This window comes from Gymnoscopelus braueri (genome assembly GCF_963280865.1).
Source record: "Gymnoscopelus braueri genome assembly, chromosome: 22".
In the NCBI taxonomy this organism is placed as follows: Eukaryota; Metazoa; Chordata; class Actinopteri; order Myctophiformes; family Myctophidae; genus Gymnoscopelus; species Gymnoscopelus braueri.
Genome location: NC_137624.1, coordinates 30495332 through 30515101, shown reverse-complemented (window position 1 = coordinate 30515101; position 19770 = coordinate 30495332). Strand labels below are relative to the sequence as shown.

Genomic DNA, 19770 nt, shown 5'->3' with positions numbered 1-19770 from the left:
CTTAACCGTGGTCTTCATGCATGCCACAATACGGTAGGTGTTTTAAACTGTCTCCACTCCACTGGCATGGTGAGGCCCTAGTGATGCCACTACTCACCTAAACAGCCAATGTACATGTACCCAAGCCCACCGATTAGGCTACTTGTGTTATGCGCAAAAACTAAATGTTAAAACAACACAACTAACAAGACCCATGGGGACGATTGCTCAACCCTACCGGAAAAGGTAACTCCACAAGGTAACCCTGTCTATACCCCACACCAGGAACACATTGTTAGCTTGAATCTGCCTCCACAGACCACAGAGTTCTACAGCTTCTTGGCTCTCTGACCCGGGGACATTCAACAGACAAACGTGTTAGTGTTCTGTTTGTTGAACTTCCCCTAGTTGTGTCTAGCTACTGCAGCCCATACAATTGACAACCAACTAGACTACCAGCCAACAAAATCAACCATACGTGTAGGCAGTGGTGAAAGTAACTAAGTACTTTTACTCAAGTACTGTACTTAAGTACATCTCAGAGGCAAGTATTGTACTTTTCACTCCACTACAATTATTTGAAAACTTTAGTTACTACTTACTTTCTTTATTTAGATTATTATTACAAAACATACAGTTTCGGCCATTGTCATCTTCCACATTCACCAAACATAACAGAATGAACAGCTGAACTGACAGCAGTTGAATGGGTGGGGGGTTAGCTATCTGCTATTTTCAAAAGATCTTTTTGAAAACTTGGGACATTCTGCATAACGAGTACTTTTAATTGTTGTACTTTAAGTACATTTTGATGCCAAAACTTTTGTACTTTTACTCAAGGACTTTTACTTGTAACAAAGTATTTCAAGGACTTTTACTTGTAACAAGAGTATTTCTACATTGCAGTATTGATACTTTTACTTAAGCAAAACATTTTAGTACCTTTTCCACCACTGCGTGTAGGAAATACCACACCAGCCGGTCCATAAACTTTAGATTTTCTTAGGGCACACAAATGGCCGTTAGCTGCTCTGCTCCTCTCACCCAACCAAGAAGCTCCTCATCCAGCACTGTAACGGCAATTATGCCCCACCCTGATGCTGAGTGAGAGTCTTCATGGAGCTGCGTAGGAAATACTGGATAGTGAGAGGGATAGAAGCACTGAGGATTGAGGAAGTATATCACCACTTCCTGAACTGAGGCGAATCGGAGGTTACTAGAATGGCAGATTTACCCCCCTCAAGTTTGAGGCTCTTCTGACCTACATTATATTTATTCCAAATGAGGAAATATAGCCTAGAGACAGATCATGTCAGACCCAAATCCTTTCTTTTTTTGTTTTTGTTCCTTTCAGTGGATCAGATTATGGTTTTACAAAATGTGAAACATATTTATGTTTCACATTTTGTAAAACCATAATCTGATCCACTGAACGGTCTTTACCAAATATGGAGCCATGAGGAACTCTATTTGGCTCTCAATATGAAGTCATATTGATGACATGAATACGGCATCCTTTTCTTAGTGATTATTCTACGGATTCTATTGTTACTAATCGATTAATTTCATAATTGTTTGGTTTTTATTATTTTATTTATTTTTTTATTTTTTTGTGGATAAATCTCTTCAACTAAACCTCTTATTTGACCAACTATTTACAATTGCACAATCTGCATCCCCGGCTGCATGCCATAGGTGCAATCCTTCTACATGAAAGGAGCACCTCACCCTGCAACGTAACCAACTTCATACAATTGGTCCTCACCAAGGGCCCAGCTTCCTGCTTTGAAATTGAGTCTATATACTATAGGAAGAGTTACACACCCGTAAAAGGGCCATTTAGAACCCCCTCAAGGAACCACGAGGGTACCTGGACCACACTTTGAGACCCACTGCTCTATAGCCCACCCTTAGGCCAAAATTCCCCCTTGGACACGAATCTCAAAATATAATGGGCGTATTGCCATGAACCTTGCTGATCACCTGCTGTACAGGGTGGAGAAACCCTAACTATTTGAGAGACCCCATGATGTTGGCTGTAGTGCCACCCTCAGGCTAAAATTGTGTACTTTGTACTGAAGATAACTATCTAATCTAATAAGCAGATTGCTGTATTAATGCTCATGTTTTTGGTGGCCTCATGGTTTTGCTCTAGTCTAGTGCCTTCTGCATACAATTACATTATGCGCCCCCCACACCACCCGCCCAAAAAACTACAAAAAAACAACAACAACCTGCCAGAATAATTTCTAATTCTTCATTTTTCTTTTTTCTAGCTCCACTAGTGAGCCAGACTGACATTCGGATGTGTACTAACCAATAGTTGTTAACCAACTAGTTCAGGGACTGTGAGGTGTTTCTCCAGCCAAGGCAGTGATCTTCTGACTCTGGGGTGAGCTGGCTTAACAGCCTGCAGTACTCCTAGTCAGCACCAGAGAGCGCTAAGAGACAGGAAAGTCAACCTCATGCCACCCAGCTATTTATATTATTCTCTGTTCAGTGACTTCAAGTTGCAGTAGCCTGCCTATGGTAACATAAACAGTAACTTTCAGTACTGGAAATTAAGTTTAATCTTCATGCAATTCACCATTGGTTTTTCCCTAAATTATTTATGGACTTCCTAATCAAAGGAGATATACTATATGCCTTTTGGTAAAATCCATAGTCATCATATTAAATAATGGTGTACAAATGAGTGCTTTTGATTGAGTATACCCCCACACCCACAAAACAACAGAACCAAAGAACAAAGAACACACACATACACACACACACACACACACACACACACACACACACACACACACACACACTGTGTCACACACACACACACACTCACACGCACGCAGGCACGCACGCACCGCACACACACTGCCCTGTACAGCAGGTAGATGATGGTCACACTGACTTCGGCCTGGTACTTGAACTGCGGAGCTTCCACGGAGTTTCTTACAAGGGGCCTTGTGTGCTGCAGAACAAGTCTGTCATGGATCTTCATCACAAGTAAGTTCAGTCCCATTGGCCTGCAATCAATCAATCAATCAATCAATCAATCATTCAATTAATCTTCATTGTGACATCCCAGTTACAAGTAAAGTTATTGGAATTGTTGTTTGTGCAGAAACGCGCTATTGCAGTGACAGAAAAAGTTAAGCAAAAAAAAGGAACACAGGTTTCAAATCAGTGTCAAAATAAAACGCATTTCAATGAAAGGCCATGGCGACCAGCGCTTAGCACTTGTTCAGCAGACTGATTGTTGCTAGATAAAAACTGCTCAGATGTCTGGTGTTATATGGCTCCTGCAGTCACTGCAGGACCCGGGGGCCCATACTGTACCTCCTTGCCTTGTTCTGCCGGAGCTTGCACTCCAGCCTCTTCTCCTTATAGCTGTTCTGATCCCTCCTCAGCTCCTTCTGGACTGACCTCCTCACCTCCTCCCTGTCTGCTGCCAAGAATGTCCTCTTCTTCTTCTTCTTCTTCTTCTTGCACAGCTCTGGGTTTAGGCAACCCGGACTGGCAGAGATGCGCTCCGCGGAGCGCACCTTTCTAGTTTATAATAAATGAGGCCCCATCCATGACCTGCATTTAGGATAGCACCTACTGGCACTTTGCAATGTGCCATCCAAATGAAGCTGATCAAATATTCTGAGGCTCAGAACACAAGAATCCCTAGCCTATAGAATGTCTGTGATCTTACATACATTTCATGTATTCCAAATACATGTAAGATCACAGACATTCTAGATTCACAGAAACCCTAGCCCTGCATAATATGGCCATAATTTAATTTACATTTCATGTATTCCAAATACATGTAAGATCACAGACATTCTAGATTCACAGAAACCCTAGCCCTGCATAATATGGCCATAATTTAATTGGCAACTTGTTTTACAATTTATTTTATTTTATTATATCATTTGGGGTCTAAATTAGACCCCAGAGAGATACATTTAATTTAAAAAAAATGTAAGCAAAAATGTAATGTAACAATTAAAGATTTCGAGGGTCCCCCTCAGGGTAGAATCGGATTTGCGCCCCTGGGTCTGATATCACAACGTCCCTTCCATATGGATCTTAGACGACTTCACGACCACCTGTCATTATGCCATATGGCCACTAGTGGTCCGTGGACCACTGGTTGAGAAACAGTGTTGTACTACTCTCTCTACTCCTTGGGACAATGACAGTCCATCAGTAAAGGTAGGTAGGCGGTGGCTCCAGTCAGATGTTTAGTGTGTGTCTGTGTCTGTGTCTGTGTGTGTTTACCTTTAGAGAAGCCTTCACTACGGTATACTGTAGTAACGTCAGGTTAATGCAACGTTAGCAGCATTAGCAGACAGGATTAGCTGCATTGCAGCTAGCCGCTGTTAGCCTGTTAGATGCAGGGGAGAGCCTCTTTATTTGGTGTTTCGACCAGGTGGGCGTGGTTTTGGTTAGGGTTAGGGTTAGGCATATAACCACGCCCACCCGGGCGAAACACCAAAGAAAGGCGGAGTCCCATATAGATGCAGACAGACCTTCCTATCTGTACAGTATGTATGTTGTCGGTGTAACGTGGACATAATGAGAGACAATTTGTGTCGTTGTGTCGAATGCCCGCGTTTCGTCGCTATAGGTCATTACTGGTGGAAAATGGCAAGGTGAATTTATGCTGTTCTGTAGGCTGTCATATGGATCAGCTGTCACTACCATAGCAAACTGTAACACAGCAGCAACGGTGCTGCCAGCAATATGCTGTAAAAATAGCTCCCAACAGGCTAGGCAGCTAATGTTAGGCAACTCACATTATTAGCCAGAATGTTGAACTATATATATATTTTATTATACTGCATGTCATCACAGTTAATATCTGTTTTCCCCCGGTGGGGATAAACGTAGAGGTGGATAATGCAATGTTATAGATTTTATTTCATTTGACTGTAAATATATATATATAGCCTTGGATCATAGATGTATTTTATCGATTTGGGAATTTTTATATCGTATATAAATATCGATCATCAAAATCGATAAAATACATCTAGTCTTGATCCAAGGCTAGTGTATATATATATATATATATTTTTTTTTAAAAACATAATCATGCGTCATCAAGGCATCAATCAGTCAGGTATATTGATATAGTGCTACATTAGGTCTTATAGTCTTGATTTTAACATTTGATGTGAGTAAAATGCATGTAATGTGATGTGACTGGGGTGTGATTATAGCTGTACCTGCAGCCTGCAGAGAGAGAGTTGCTGCTGGGAGAGATCATGCTGCATGACACCTTTGGAATTAACCCATTAATGACCTCAAGGTTGGTGACATCTTTCTTCAGGATATCTTGGTCTGCCGTAAAACAGATTCTCATCAAATCAGATCTGATCTAATGCTGCCTGCATTCCGATTTGGCCACTGGATGTTGGGTCCTCGAGGGTGTTGCAGGGGGTCCCCAGCGAAATGAATTAATATAGCATCAAAATCTGTATAACCACTTTAACCTACTTCGGCTATTTGAAAATAGCCGGTCTACAAGCTCCACAGGAGCTTGTGGAGCTTGTAGATGTGCTATTTTCAAAACATCTAGAAATAATGTCAAATTTTGAATATGTTTGAAACATTTAACAACACAATCTTGTATGCGGGTCCCTGGCACAAAATATTTCTGATGGGGGGTATGCGGCCAAATGGATATTTGGTTTTCCTTGACATGAAATAGTTTGAGAACCAATGGTTTAAATTATGGTTGCAAATTCGTGACTGTGCTGTGTAAAGCCTGACAGGTGTAAGGCAAGCTATAGCCTTTCAGTGCAGGAATTGACGGTTTAAGGTCCTAAATGCTCATGTTTGATCATTCCACACTGGACTGGAGGCGTCATGACATGGTCCCTTGCGCCCACACTACTGCTGGTTGGTTGTTATAATGAGGGAGTTGACTCAACTGTCAAGGCCTTTGCTGTATCACTGCTTCTTGTTATTTTTGTCAAGAGTGGAAACCATATAGCCGGCGGGCCATAGGCGAGGCAAGAGAGATGAAGAGCTGTGACTGCACAATACCGTAATGAAAGAGGCAGTCAGTAGGTCATATAATGAGACCGTGTACTGCTGTGCATGTTCCTCGTTGATGGAAGGTATGAATGCCAATGAGGAACATAAGAATGTGGTTTGGCTTGAGTATGGAAATAACCTGGTACAGTAAGTAGCTTTAGCGTTTTTTACAGCTCAACATTGTGCTATGAAATGTATATGTGTGTATTTTCTTTTTTTGTATTTGTTTTTGACCGAATGGCATGAACCAGTTTGTGACTTGTACACCTGGCTATTGTAGGCTTGGTAGCTGTGTGCTTAATGTTAGCCCTCAAAACTTTGCTGGTTGTTAGTTATAAAAGCAGGATGGGAATGTGGAGTATACAGGCTGGGTCGAGGCTGTGACTGTGTGACCCTTGCTGTTTTTTTTTGCACTGTATTTGGATCGTGTGTCAAAGGGACACCACGTGTGCCCAGTTGAGAGACGACGATGACAGCTTTCTCTCTGAAACAGAACATATGTGTAGATAAGATCACAGGGGGGAGGACGGGGACACGACAGGCATCAAGTTGCCTTACTATTTACTACTGGTGTGTTCCTTAGTCCAGGACAGGCCCTCTGTCGCTGACTTGACCCCACCATGGAAATCAACACGCACATATATTGATGAGTCAGCCCTTCCCAGTGATCCTATATACAGTATAATTTAACTCCTACATTCTTCGGAGTGAACTTAACACGATTTTACTGTGTACGTCTGGACTGGAGGGATATGTGTCTTGTCTTCATTTCATAGCTAATGGGTTGTGTAGCAACATAATCGAAGAAGGCAGTAATGTGCATGCAGTCATAATCACATCCATAGGAATTCCTCATCAATATAGCTAAACAGACAGGCTACATACATCATCGCTTGGGTGATTATTTGGTTTGATGTTTAACTGTTTTATGTTTTTAACTGTACGTATTCAGAGCACAATTCATGAAGGATAATATCAATGCTTCATTCTGGTTTGAAGATACCTGAATATCAGCATACATGTATTGTATGTATTGTATTCAGTCACACAAAGTATTGTTAAACATGTGGCAATATATTGGTAAGAAGTGATTTTTGGCTGCCAAATGTTTGAATTATTATTGCTTCCTAAAAAATCCATGTGGGACTATATATAACTACTGTTTAGTCATACTGGATTTGTCATGCCGTATCATGTCATGAGCTTCATTTTGGAGGCCCAGTTGACCCAGTTTATCATCTGCATAACGCTCCTGTCGGGAAGAAACCTTGTATCTTTTTTATTAAACCAATGTAAAATATTAACAAGAGCTTACGATTGAATAATAACTACTTTGTGTACATTGGATCCATTGAAAGTTAACACAGGTTATTTTTTTCCATTTCCCGAAAAGTAACGGTTTTAGACATAAGGTTTCTGGTTTCTGGACACAAGGTTTCTGCCTGACAGCGACATTATAGAACACTTTCCTACATGGGCGTTTGATATTAGTATATTAGTGTGGTAAAGACAAGGAGAGAGTGGCTGGTACATTCCTGCAGAATTCTAAAGCCTTTGAAACAATATTGGATACTTAAGAGGAATAAAACATCGGCTACAAATATGAGAAACAAACACTGTAAGCAAATGAGTAACTATACTGTATTTGTGCCATTTCCAAAATGTAAGAAGCGTGGATATGAGGGAAGGGGGGCATTGGCGCATGTGAATGTTGTAAATTGTTAATTACACAGGTTCCATTAACTTATCCAATGGTTGTCTCTTTCTCTTAGGTGTACTCCAGAGTTGATTTAATGCTCTGACATGGTGCCTTTCCAGACCCATGTGATGAAAAAGTGGCAGGATCATCTAAACAGTGCCTGGGCGTCAGAAGATGGAGTCCAAACAGCCACGAGACACGGCGCCGCCGCTCTCTACGACAAGCTGCTCCACAACAAGGAGGTGGTGGGCCTGTCGCAGCCTGTCCAAGAGCTCATCGGTCCTCGCCTGCCGGACTTCCAGTACGAGTCTTGTGCCGTCGAGGAGAGGGAGGAGTATCTGTCGGCGTTGCTCGACTGCCAGCGGCGCCTCTCTAACCACGTGCTTTCGCGGAGCCCCTACGCTCTGGGCCTCCACCACAGACTGGTGGCGCTCCAGAGGATCTACTATGCCCTCCACAACAAGCACCACGACCGATTCCGCACACAGCCGCCGCCCCAGTCCACGTCTACCGGGGAGGAGAGCGGTGCCGTGGAGCCGGCCTCGGAGCCTTGGCTGCCTGGCGACACGTGCAGAGCAAAATCGGGCACAGATGTCCTGATAGAGATGGGTGTGAGGACTGGCCTTACTCTGCTGTTCTCCTTGCTACAGCAGAACTGGCGGTACGCGGCGTCTTTGGATCCCGGGGCGGCGCTCTGCAACGATGTGCTGGAAACGGCGTCCTCCGTGCTGGCCTCGCTGCCGCCGCTCTCCCTGGCCAATGAGAACAAGATCCCGGCGGTTGGATTGGACTGTTTGGCGCAGGTGACTAACTTCCTGAAAAAGACATCCGTGAGCTGTGGAGCTGGCGGGGCGGACCGGGCCGGTCGTAGGCTGGCCCTGGAGCTCTTGCTGGGACTTGCCATGCAGAGGGGCTCCCTGAAGTTTCTGCTGGAGTGGGTGGAGGTAGCGTTGGCTGCCTCCGCTGCATCTTCTTCCGTGGCTTCCCAATCTTCGTCATCTTCAATGACATCCCAGCAGTCCACGACAGAAGCAGGTGTGGGCTTTGAACTCATCCATCAAACCCTTCTCCAAATGAAGCAGTACTCGGTACGTAAAAAACAATCCTTAATATTTGGGCATCTGCTTCATTGTCAGTCACTTAGTCAGTCTGTTCTGGATCATAAGCAGAAATCACACATTTATTGTGGATTTTTCCTTCACCCTGTCATAACCATAGCTATCATTAATAACAGTGGGCATGTAGTAATGGGTGAACACGTTTTTGACACCAAAACATGTTAGTGTGTTGTTGCTGCCCTTGCCAGACGATAAAACATAAGGATTTGAAGTGAGTGCTGGTGATCTTGTGATTTTGTTGTATTGAAGTCGTGCAAAGACAGTTTTTTTTGTGATGAGTGCATCACACTCATTTTGCAGTAATCCATACACTACCCACAAAGCACTGTGCCTCCAACTAGCACAAAAGGCAGCTGTCGTGTTTCCCACTGTTGCATCTGTCTCTGCACTGAGCTACTCTGGCTCAAATAAATATCCCTTGTTCGTTCCACTTACACAAAAGCTGATTGGAGTTGTTGTCGTTCACTGTTTACCTGGCATCCAAGCTTCCTCGAGGCACTACGCTGCATTATTCTCTCAGTACTTGTGTGACTATTTATCTTTATATATTGACTAGAGAGTTCATGCTTACTCAGCGTTGCCGATTCTGCCATTGTAAGTCGCTCTGGATAAGAGTCTCTGCTAAATAGGGTTGCCACGAGTACTTGTTTTCTAGGGGTTAATCCATCGATTTACTTTTTGGGTTAATCAAATAATTGAGAAGCACCTTTTTTTTCATATTCACTCTTTTTTTTTTTTTAACACACCAACGAATCGATGAACCACTTAAGCATCATTTTATTCTTTGTTGCCCAACAGGGTCATACATAAATAGTGAAAATGGCAGCACGCTTGTCGATTTAAAAGAAAACGTTTTAGCCTATAGTGACATGCCCAAAATAGGGATCAATTTTAAATATTAAATTATTATATAAATAATTTTATTAAAATATCGATTATTTTTTATAATCGATTACATTGATTGCAGCCCTACTGCTAAATGCCTAAATTGTAGTTGTTCAATTACAGCAGTACGGACATCATTTTTTACAGAGGTCATTCTGTACTGTTCTCTATTTGCTTCACAACAAGGAGCAAATAGAGAACAGTGTGACTCTCCATCTCATGCGGAGTGTGTCATATGCACGCACACACACACACACACACACACACACACACACACACACACACACACACACACACACACACACACACACACACACACACACACACACACACAGGTCTGAAATCTCTCCTGGGACTACTGTATGCCGGCATGGTCTCATTGGTCTGCCACCTTTCAGATATACGTAGCTGTGTACGGCTTACAATTTCATGTACAGTTGATTGTCAACTTGTGTAGCTGTATTGTCATTACTTCCTCGTGCAAAAGACTTGCAAAGTGACTGTGGGACAGCAAAAACCTGACACTTACATTTCAAGTGTCAGGTTCATCAGGTTCATCAAGTTCATCAAATCACCAGTTTGATGAACTGGTGATTCACACTTTGCAGATAACACATACAATTGTAAGTGTGTTTTAGTCTGTCAGTCTGTCTGTTTTGTGGTTTTTTTAAACTTATGTAGTGTGGCCAAAATCGAATATCGTAATATTTTTCACCAAATACCTCAACATTCATATTGTGGGTAAGGCTATTGATGCTTTCACAACATGTTTACACAATGAGATTTTTGATGTATAGCCTAATCATCAGTAACGCTTATGTAATAGTGGTTAAAGGCAGGGAAAGGAGGTAAGTTCAGAACATTACATCACTTTACTGCAATGCAGACTGCATAAAGACAACACTTTTGCCATATCCCAATATTACCCTATAGCCAAAATCACAGACTATATCACGATCACAGATAATATAATATTGATATGGCCTAGCCATTCTGTAGTACGATTATATATCATCTTCAAAGGTTGATTTGTTTAAGATCAAGATCAAACACAGTTACTGTTTTTTTGATACCTTCAGGGTTTCGCTGGGGACTCCGTCAATACTCAGGTACTGCAGAAAGATGCAGATGGACTCTGTAGACTCTCCCAGGTGGCTCTCTGCTTGTTTGAAGAGGTAAGAAATGAAACGCGTGAATCAATCGTGGATTTGACAAGGACTCGCAAAATGTTCGTGTGATTTGTGTTTTTAATACAGAACTCCTTTACTGTCCATCCCATGACTGAATCTTTATCAGTGGTAGAAGTAGTGTTCAGATTTTGTAGCTATACCACAACATAGAAATACTCTGGCCTGAATTCAAATTTGTACTTGAGTACAGCATTGGCATCAAATACAGTACCAAAGTAAAAGTACTCATTATGAATTTCACAATTGTTTACAAAGACTAGTTGATCTACTCACGGCGGAACGGCCATTTTCGAATAGCTGACGTACAAAATATGGCTTTAGTGGTAAAATCCCGTTTTGTAATAATAATCAAAATCTGTAAGAAAAGTTTCCAAATAATTGTAGGGGATTAAAAAGTACTATATATTTGACATACTCAAGTAAAGTAAAAGTACCTCAAAATTGTATTTTAAGTACAGTACTTGGAATAGTTACTTTCCGCCGCTGATCTTTATGGCCTTATTCTCCCTCTCCCGCTGTGTCAGATCTGTAACCTGGCCTCTTACTGCCAGTGCTCGTGCAGCACAGGTACGACTGCGCCCGGCTCAGAGAACGATGCGGTCCTGGTGTATGTGTGGGGCAGCAACAGCAGCCACCAGCTGGCAGAGGGAACCCTGGAGAAGATTCTGCAGCCCAAGCTGGCACAAGGCTTCAGCGATGCACAGATGGTACGGTACCGTGGCACTGCCCTTTCCTGTGTGTGTGTGTGTGTGTGTGTGTGTGTGTGTGGGGCTTTGAATAGAATGTCAGGGATGTGCTCGGGTGGCACAGTGGTAAAGTACCTGCCCAGCACCGGCATCCGGCTTTGTCGAGCGTCTATAATCGCTGACATGTACGGAACGTGCTTAGCATAGGTTGCCTCTTAACACATTAAAACCGGGAACGCATTATTTTATACTTTGGCTTTTCAAAAATTGCAGATATACAAGCTCATTGTAGATTTGATCTTTTTGAAAAATCTTGAAAATGTGTGCAAATCTTAGTTTGAATATATATATATATATATTTTAAAGCAATTTTTCTCAACTCAAATCTTTGCTTCTGGGGGGTCCCTGGAACAACATATTTTGAGATGGGGCTCCGCGGAGAAATACATATCATTTTGGCTGGTCCTTGACATGAAAAAGTTTGAGAACCACTGATTATAGCAACATAAGTTTTTTTCAAAAAACTGCCTCCAGGTAGTAACTAAGTTGTTCTTTCTTTGCGTGCCATAGGCTGTTGGGTGTGTGTGAAGTTTTTGTGATAGATAAGGGATGGGGAGCCAGGGGAACAGGCCACAGGGGAGGGAGAGCGCTGGCTTGTTTTGAAACACGATGGCTTGTTATTGTAATTGCCCTTGTTTATCAGTAGGGGCTGCTTATCGCACAATGACGCTTTAACCTAAAATATAGTCCTGATATGTTAAGATTGTAATCTTTCATTTATGGGCCACAACCTTCCTTACTTATTTATTTAGCTCAACCTCTTTCTTTCAGCTGGAGGCGGGCCAGTATTGTACATTTTCGGTGTTTGCAGACGGCTCAGTGAAGGCATGTGGGAAAGGCAGCTATGGCCGCCTGGGCCTGGGGGACTCCAACAATCAGTCCATGCCCAAGAAACTAGTGCTGGAGCCTCACAAAAACATGAAGAAGGTGTCCTCCTCCAAGGGCTCCAACGGGCACACGCTAGCCATCACAGCTGAGGGAGAGGTAAGAGGGATTGCCTTGAGGGATTGCCTCTGGTGGTCTTTCCATTGTGTTAGGGTTGCTTCTGTGACATGTTGCTTCTGTGACAGCGCTGTGCAAATTGGGATGCTCTCGTATGATCTGCATTTTTTTCTGCCAAGACAGATTCTTGACCCCAAGTACACAGAAACAAGCCACGTGTTGTTGACAACTAATTTAAACTGCGACAAATGATAGAATATGATTTTGTTGTACTTCCTCACTGCGTTTTTAAGTTTAACGACGGAGCAACAAATAATTTTAAATAAATAAATAATGTGAAAATAATTGTTGTATACATTTTGGAAATCACTGTTAGAACAGCTAAATCTGCCCCCCCCCCCCAACTTAAAAAAATCATCCAGTATCTATTTTGATCTATCTTGCAGGTTTTCAGCTGGGGGGATGGAGAACATGGGAAGCTGGGACATGGGAATAGTGCGACGCAGAAATATCCCAAGCTAATACAAGGACCTCTTGTAGGGAAAGTAAGCCTGCTTTTTGCTTTTCGTGAAAAAGCATCTGCTTTTTGAGGAAATGACCAATGGAAAATATTAGTTGCAACTGACTTTTGTGATTCATTCTCACCATTATGCTTTCTAAACAAAGCATCTTTATGTACAGTAGCTTGTGATTATTTGTTTCTTAGTGTTACATCTCCTTCTTTCCATGTGACATTTTCCTGATTGTCCTGTTTGTATTTGGCCAGGTTGTTGTTTGTGTGTCTGCTGGTTACAGACACAGTGCTGCTGTCACTAATGATGGAGAACTCTACACCTGGGGACATGGGGACTATGGCAGGCTAGGTACATTTCTTATTTCTAGAGTTTTCCTTTATATGGTTCAACAACATCAATGTGGGGACTCGGGTGGCGCATGGGTTAATTAGGGATGCATCCGGTTTGGCCGGGCGTTCCAACGAACACAATTGGCCATGTTTGCGGGAAGCCGGATGGGGAGGTAGATCTCTGTCACTGCACTAGCGACTTCTACAGGTTGTTCCAAGGGCGCCTGTGAGCATGGGTGCAATCTGGGAACCCATTCGGTTAAAAAAAAAAAAAAAATCTTTGTTTTTGCCCCTGGGGGCACCACCTCCCTTTTTTGTGTAGAAACAGAACCTCGGTTTGGCTCCTTTCCTCCCGGGTGCTTCTGTGTTTATTCCTAACAACAACAACACTACATGTTTAAGGCAGTGGTGCTGACAGATTCGAATACCCTAAATCTCTGCTCACTCGCTCACTCACACATGTGGTTTAAACTCAATCAACCATCAGTCCCGAGACCAACCAGAAGGGGTCAGCAGTGACAAGATTTACACAAGTGTGGGGAATCGGCATAAACGACTAAATGAAAAAACAACAACAACGTTAGTCGGAGTCCTAATCACAGTTTTGAACTCTATCTCTCTCTCTCTTTGATAAAGGCCTTAGTGACAGTCACAATCGGAACGTACCTACCCTAGTGAAGGACATCAGTGGCGTAGGTCAGGTGGTCTGTGGCAACTCACACACCATCGCCGTTTCACAAGATGGACGCATCGTGTGGTCCTTTGGAGGAGGGGACAATGGTATGCTTAAACATTTCTCTCCAGGTTAACTCAAGCATGTAATCATCCTGTACTCTCGTTCTTTTGGCACATCAAAATTACACTTAACTGGGCAGAACATTTTACATATGTTGCATAGATTGTATTAGAAATATTGTATTGAGAGGAATCCAGACATCTTGTGTGATGATAGTACTTTGGCACAGTTGGAACACAAATGTTATTTTTGAAGGACAGCACCCAACGTATTATCCATATTGATCAATTACTACAGGAGTCTTGTTATTAATCTTGTATTAAGCAATGGTATGTTGATGACAGGTAAACTAGGTCATGGAGACACCATCCGTGCATACCGCCCCAAGGCAATAGAGGCCCTGCATGGATTTGTCATCAGGAAGGTCTGTGCTGGCAGCCTGGCATCTCTGGCCCTCACCTCTTCTGGACAGGTGAGATTCAACATGTTTAAACTGCATTATAATATAGGATGTACCTACCTATTATTATACTTTTCTGTAGACATTCCTTTTGCCTGAACCTAGAAAGAGAAGTACAGAATCGCACACGCTGTCTTCACCTGTACCGTTGGTTTAGATTTCTTTGGCTATTCAAAAATAGCGGATATACAAGCTCAGCTTGTAGATCTGCTATTTAATTATTTTTATCGTGAAAATGTTTGCAAATCTTTGAATATATATATATATTTTTAAAGTGAACATTTTTAACTCCAATATTTGCTTCTGGGGGGGGTCTCTGGAACAAATTATTTTGAGATGGGGGTCCGCGGCCAAATACATATAATTTTAATACAGTAGGTGCAGTGTTTGTTTTCGAGAGATGGGTGACATGCAGCAAAGGCTGTCGGGATCTGGACTCGAACGCGCGGCTACACTGAGCCTAGGTGCCTGGACCGCTATGCCAGCGGCCCAGGCCACCCTCCTTGCTTGTACCTGAACTATGTCAGGGTCATAACCCACTATCATGTTAAAATGTACTATGTAGTAGATATGTTATTACTGTGTGTTGGCATCCAAATGCTTTCCCTATACTGTATTACAGACATTTTGTCTCCCCCAGGTGTTTGCGTGGGGTTGTGGCCCGTGCCTGGGCTGTGGCTCGTCTGATACCACTTCTCTGAGGCCCAGGCTCATCGAGGAACTCGGTGTCACCAAGATCATTGATATTTGTTGTGGAGACAGTCATTGTTTGGCTCTGTCCCATGGTAAGACCATTGCAGACTACCACCTAACTGATGACTATGTTCCTTAAATGACAAAAGGCAATGTTTTTTGGATTTCTTCAACCACTTGATATTTGAGAGATTTGGTGTAGAGTGGAAAAAAGGGGGGGCCATGTACAGACCCCTAGGGGACCCATGTCAACTTATTATATAGGGTTTAAATGGTTAAAAGCCCTGTTTTTTCATTGTATGCCGAAAAAAGCGAATAATGTTTTTTTGCCTTTAATGACCTGCCCAAATATATATATAGGGACACCAGGCTGAAAGTAGTTAAATATAAGTGGATCATTCATGCGTAGAGGTTTGAAGGTGCTATACATAATGTTGTCCTAGAATGTGTTCTCTTCTCCTCATGCCCTGTTCTGTTCTGTTCCAGAGAATGAAGTTTACGCTTGGGGCAACAACGCCATGGGACAGTGTGGACAAGGTCACACAACCACACGTGTTACCAAACCCAAGAAGGTGATTGGTCTAGAGGGTGTATCAATTCAACAGATCACAGCTGGCACCTCCCACAGCCTGGTTTGGACTGCAGTCCCCACAGATAGGTAACATCTCAATAAGACTAAACAAAACTTGTGCTTTTTTTGTATTGTACCATAGAACCATGATCAGATAAAATTGAACAGTCTACATTTAAATGTACCCCCGATTATCTCATGCTTTAAGACTTGAGACACACATTTGTGTGTGTGTGTGTGTGTGTGTGTGTGTGTGTGTGTGTGTGTGCATGCGCGTGTGCGTGTGCACGTGTCTAATCTCTCATACTTCTAGGCCAATCAGCGTCATTTTTGTGTGCACACTGCCAGCTGGCAAAGGACCGCAGATAGTACTCGAATACCTTTCAAATCGGTCAATGACACCTGCCATTTATTTACATTTATAATTGCAGCACAATCGTCCCTCGAGGCTATGGGATAAGCCTCCCACCAGGCTGGCCAATCACAACACTCAACCTGTCCCTCCAACCTATGGGATGTACTGTACCAGAACTAGTCAATTGCAAACAAGTTCAGCTTAACTCTTTGACTGGCAGAGTATTTTCATAAAGTACTCCCCCATTGCCAGCAATTTTCGTGTTTTTTTTATTTTTATATTTTGAAAATTTTCATGAAAATAATTGATCAGACTGTTTTTTAAAGACGCCGCACAAATCCGCCACTAGAGAGCAGCACATGATAGCTTGATCAGGTCCTTGTGTCACTGTTACCCTTCTTGAGCGATTAGACAGGGAAAAACATGAAAACGGATGTGACGTCCTCCCAGATTGTTTTGATCGTCAAAATTACGATGTGATACACGACGGCGATGACTGATCGTCACCCAGACCATAGATTATAGAAGAGAAGCTGTCCGTTTGTCCGTTATACCGTGTGAAAACCCGTTTGTTTACCTATTTTGGACGAAAATGACCGGGGGAAAATAATCAAAAACCGGAAACGGAACCCAGGTCATGAAACCGGATGCAGATATGGGTGAAGTAAGTGGAACTCGAGAATAACATTGAATTTTAAGCAGCATAGCGCGATCAGAGATTAAACAATGAACGCAAATCCAACGCGTCAAACGCGTGAATGGCGTGGGTGGATTAAGTAGTAATTGACGCGTTTTCGAGTCAATGGCGTTTATAGAGTTAACACCAAAATATTCTTATAAATGTGACAACATATCCGAAACCCTCATACTGTCTTAAGTCATTATTTATCCCGTTTTACAGAGTTTAAATTGTTGATGCTCGGCAAAGCTTACACTGAAACCGAGATATGGTGAAATCACAGAAGTAGAGTTGCCAAACCAGCATGCTGGATTTGAAAATAATATGTTTTAGGTGAAGTGATCTGGAAGTCCCGGGAGGTAAACGATAGAGACGATATACGCCTGGTAATCACATGTAACACTACTCTGTCATCATGGCTGTAGTTAGCAATTTAACTGCAAACATCACTATTATTATTAGACCACGCCTCCTGGTGGAGATTTGTGCTTTCCTGTGCGCATCGTATGAGGCTGTTTAGTTAGATCATAAGAGTGGAGTGGGGGCATACTTTAACGGATCTCATCGAAATCGTCTTCAGAGGGTGTACAATTGGAACCAGTTTAGATTCTGGTCACAGAGATAAAAAAGGGTATCAAAAGGGGGTCTGTGGTCTTATGCATATCAAACTGGTTCCTTGAATTTATAATGTATTATACCCATAATGACATGCTCAAAATAGTGTCCCCAGGTCAGACGCTGCCACCTCTATGCACACCATGCACCGAACTGTAAACTGTGAAATCTTTTTCCTTGTAGACAGTTGGTGGCGTGGCATCGGCCCTTCTGTGTGGATCTAGAAGAGAGCACGTTCACCTACCTGCGCAACTTCCTGGAACGTTACTGTGACGGCATAGGAGACGCCACCCCCCCCACCCCATTCCCATCTAAAAGGTGTGCTTACCATGGTTACTAATAGCGTTTAACTGCAATGTGTCTGCAGTGTTAATTTTGTCGACTAAATCTACGACGAAAAATGTATGTCGTCTACCTTTTTTCACTGACAATTTCGTCAACAAACGAACTAAGACAAATCATTTTATGCTTGGTTGTGTCACTCTCCGAAAATAGCCGATCTTCAAGCTCTTATCTATTAGCTTGTAGATTTGCTATTTTTGGGACACTGCTGAGTATAAATCAGGCATTACAACGCCATCACGGCCGGCCAAAAAACATTTTAGTCGACAGATTTAGTCGACTAAAATCTCATGGCATTTAGTCGACTAAAACTAAAACATTTCAGATAGCTAAAATATGACAAAAACTAAATGGAATTTTATTAAAAACTAAACTTAATAAAAATGTGTGGTCAAAATGAACATTGGACTGCACTGGGCAGTGTGTCAGGGGCTTCAGTCTCTTTGTCTTTTATCTGTCTTCTCCTCAGGGAACAGCAGCAGTTTGTCCTGCTGTGTATGAAGCTGCTGTCCATCCACTTGTCCTTGGCCCACGCCGGGTGCACCGGTGCCACGGTCCTGGGGGCTCAGGGTCGACCCCTCAGAAACCTCCTCTTCAGGCTTATAGACTCCAACGTACCAGAATCCATACAACAGGTACAGTAAACCACTGGTTCTCAAAAGGGGTTTCCTTGAAGGGGTTCCAGGGGGGGGGGGGGGTCCCCAGCTGTCATTTGTCCATGTGTGGTTTAGCCCTGTCGAATTTATGGAATGCATGTGAAAATAAAAAAACAACTTAATACTTTCTAAGGTTAATATGAGCATAAAATCAATATTTTAAACATGTTTTTTTTGCAGGCGGTGATGAGCACTTTGTCCACTGGGGCATCTCTACTACTCCCTCCACTCAGAGAGAGAACAGAATTGCTCCACTCCCTCTTACCTCAGGGCCCAGAGAGCTGGGAGAACCTCTCCAAAGGACAGGTAAGACACTAGAGGTGGCTTGCATTCCTGAAAAGGACAAAGACACTAGGGAACTATCGATTATTTCTTAGCGATTATTCTATCCATTTTAATCACTTTATTTTCAACAAAGCAACACTTTTTTTTAAATAATCTACTAAATTGATATGTAAGCACTTAAGCTCTATTTTATACTTCGTTGTACAACAGTGTTTCATACAAATACTGAAAATAGTGTTAGGGTACGTGTTGTGAGCTTGTAGACATTTTAAAAAAAAAATGAAATTTGAATACTTCCCCCAAATCGATTATTTTTATTACAATCGAATATCGTTTATTTTTTAATAATCTATTAAATCGGTTAGTTCCATTAACCGTTGCACCCCTAAAAGACGTGCTAAAACCTTTGTGTCCTTTTCTTGTCTAGCGTCTGCAGTTAGACATGGTACTAAGCAGCCTTCAGGACCAGAGCCATGTAGCTTCTCTACTAGGATACAGCACCTCTGGGGAACTGACAGGTTCAGGAATTCCCACAGACTGTCCGCCCTCCTCATCCAGCCTTCCTGAGGCCTACGATCATCTCCACCTGGTGGAGGTTCTACTCAGGACCCTTCTCCTAAGCATCGGCTTCTACACGGTATACATTTTCAAGTATTATTCATCGTTCAGCTTATATTATATTTTACTCCAAATATTGAGATTGAGATTACATTGACTGTTAGCAAAATGTTGAGTAACATTTGCACTGGTTATGTCACTTAAGTTTAGAGTAACTGGACATTCCAAGCAACTCCAACTTGATGTTTGGCTTTATTTGCATATGTTTGCTCCATATGATAATTCATGGATTATTTTTATGATACAAGATCAGAAAAATCTTGTCCGTCGGCGTCAGGGCAAGTGTATGAAACTAATGTGACTACTACTGCTAAATGGGACTAC

At 42.4% G+C, this 19770-nt stretch overlaps 1 protein-coding gene across 2 annotated transcripts in view; it reads left to right on the top strand.

Moving 5' to 3' along the window:
• The first annotated feature begins 4122 nt into the window (after positions 1–4122).
• The window catches only part of LOC308077766 (putative E3 ubiquitin-protein ligase HERC1), a 90569-nt gene continuing 74921 nt past the window's right edge, over positions 4123–19770 (top strand). Inside the window, exons 1-16 of one of the 2 annotated variants that reach the window (XM_080418679.1) lie at positions 4123–4182; positions 5193–5281; positions 7785–8799; positions 10794–10889; positions 11429–11611; positions 12422–12634; positions 13039–13137; positions 13359–13455; positions 14073–14216; positions 14517–14644; positions 15273–15417; positions 15812–15983; positions 17729–17863; positions 18357–18522; positions 18724–18849; positions 19256–19465. In XM_080418679.1, coding sequence (XP_080274805.1) covers positions 7816–8799; positions 10794–10889; positions 11429–11611; positions 12422–12634; positions 13039–13137; positions 13359–13455; positions 14073–14216; positions 14517–14644; positions 15273–15417; positions 15812–15983; positions 17729–17863; positions 18357–18522; positions 18724–18849; positions 19256–19465 — 2898 coding nt within the window. In that variant the 5' untranslated portion in view covers positions 4123–4182; positions 5193–5281; positions 7785–7815. Of the gene's footprint in view, positions 4183–4527; positions 4623–5192; positions 5282–7784; positions 8800–10793; positions 10890–11428; positions 11612–12421; positions 12635–13038; positions 13138–13358; positions 13456–14072; positions 14217–14516; positions 14645–15272; positions 15418–15811; positions 15984–17728; positions 17864–18356; positions 18523–18723; positions 18850–19255; positions 19466–19770 lie in introns of those variants that run through there. The other variant, XM_080418678.1, reaches the window with a different exon arrangement.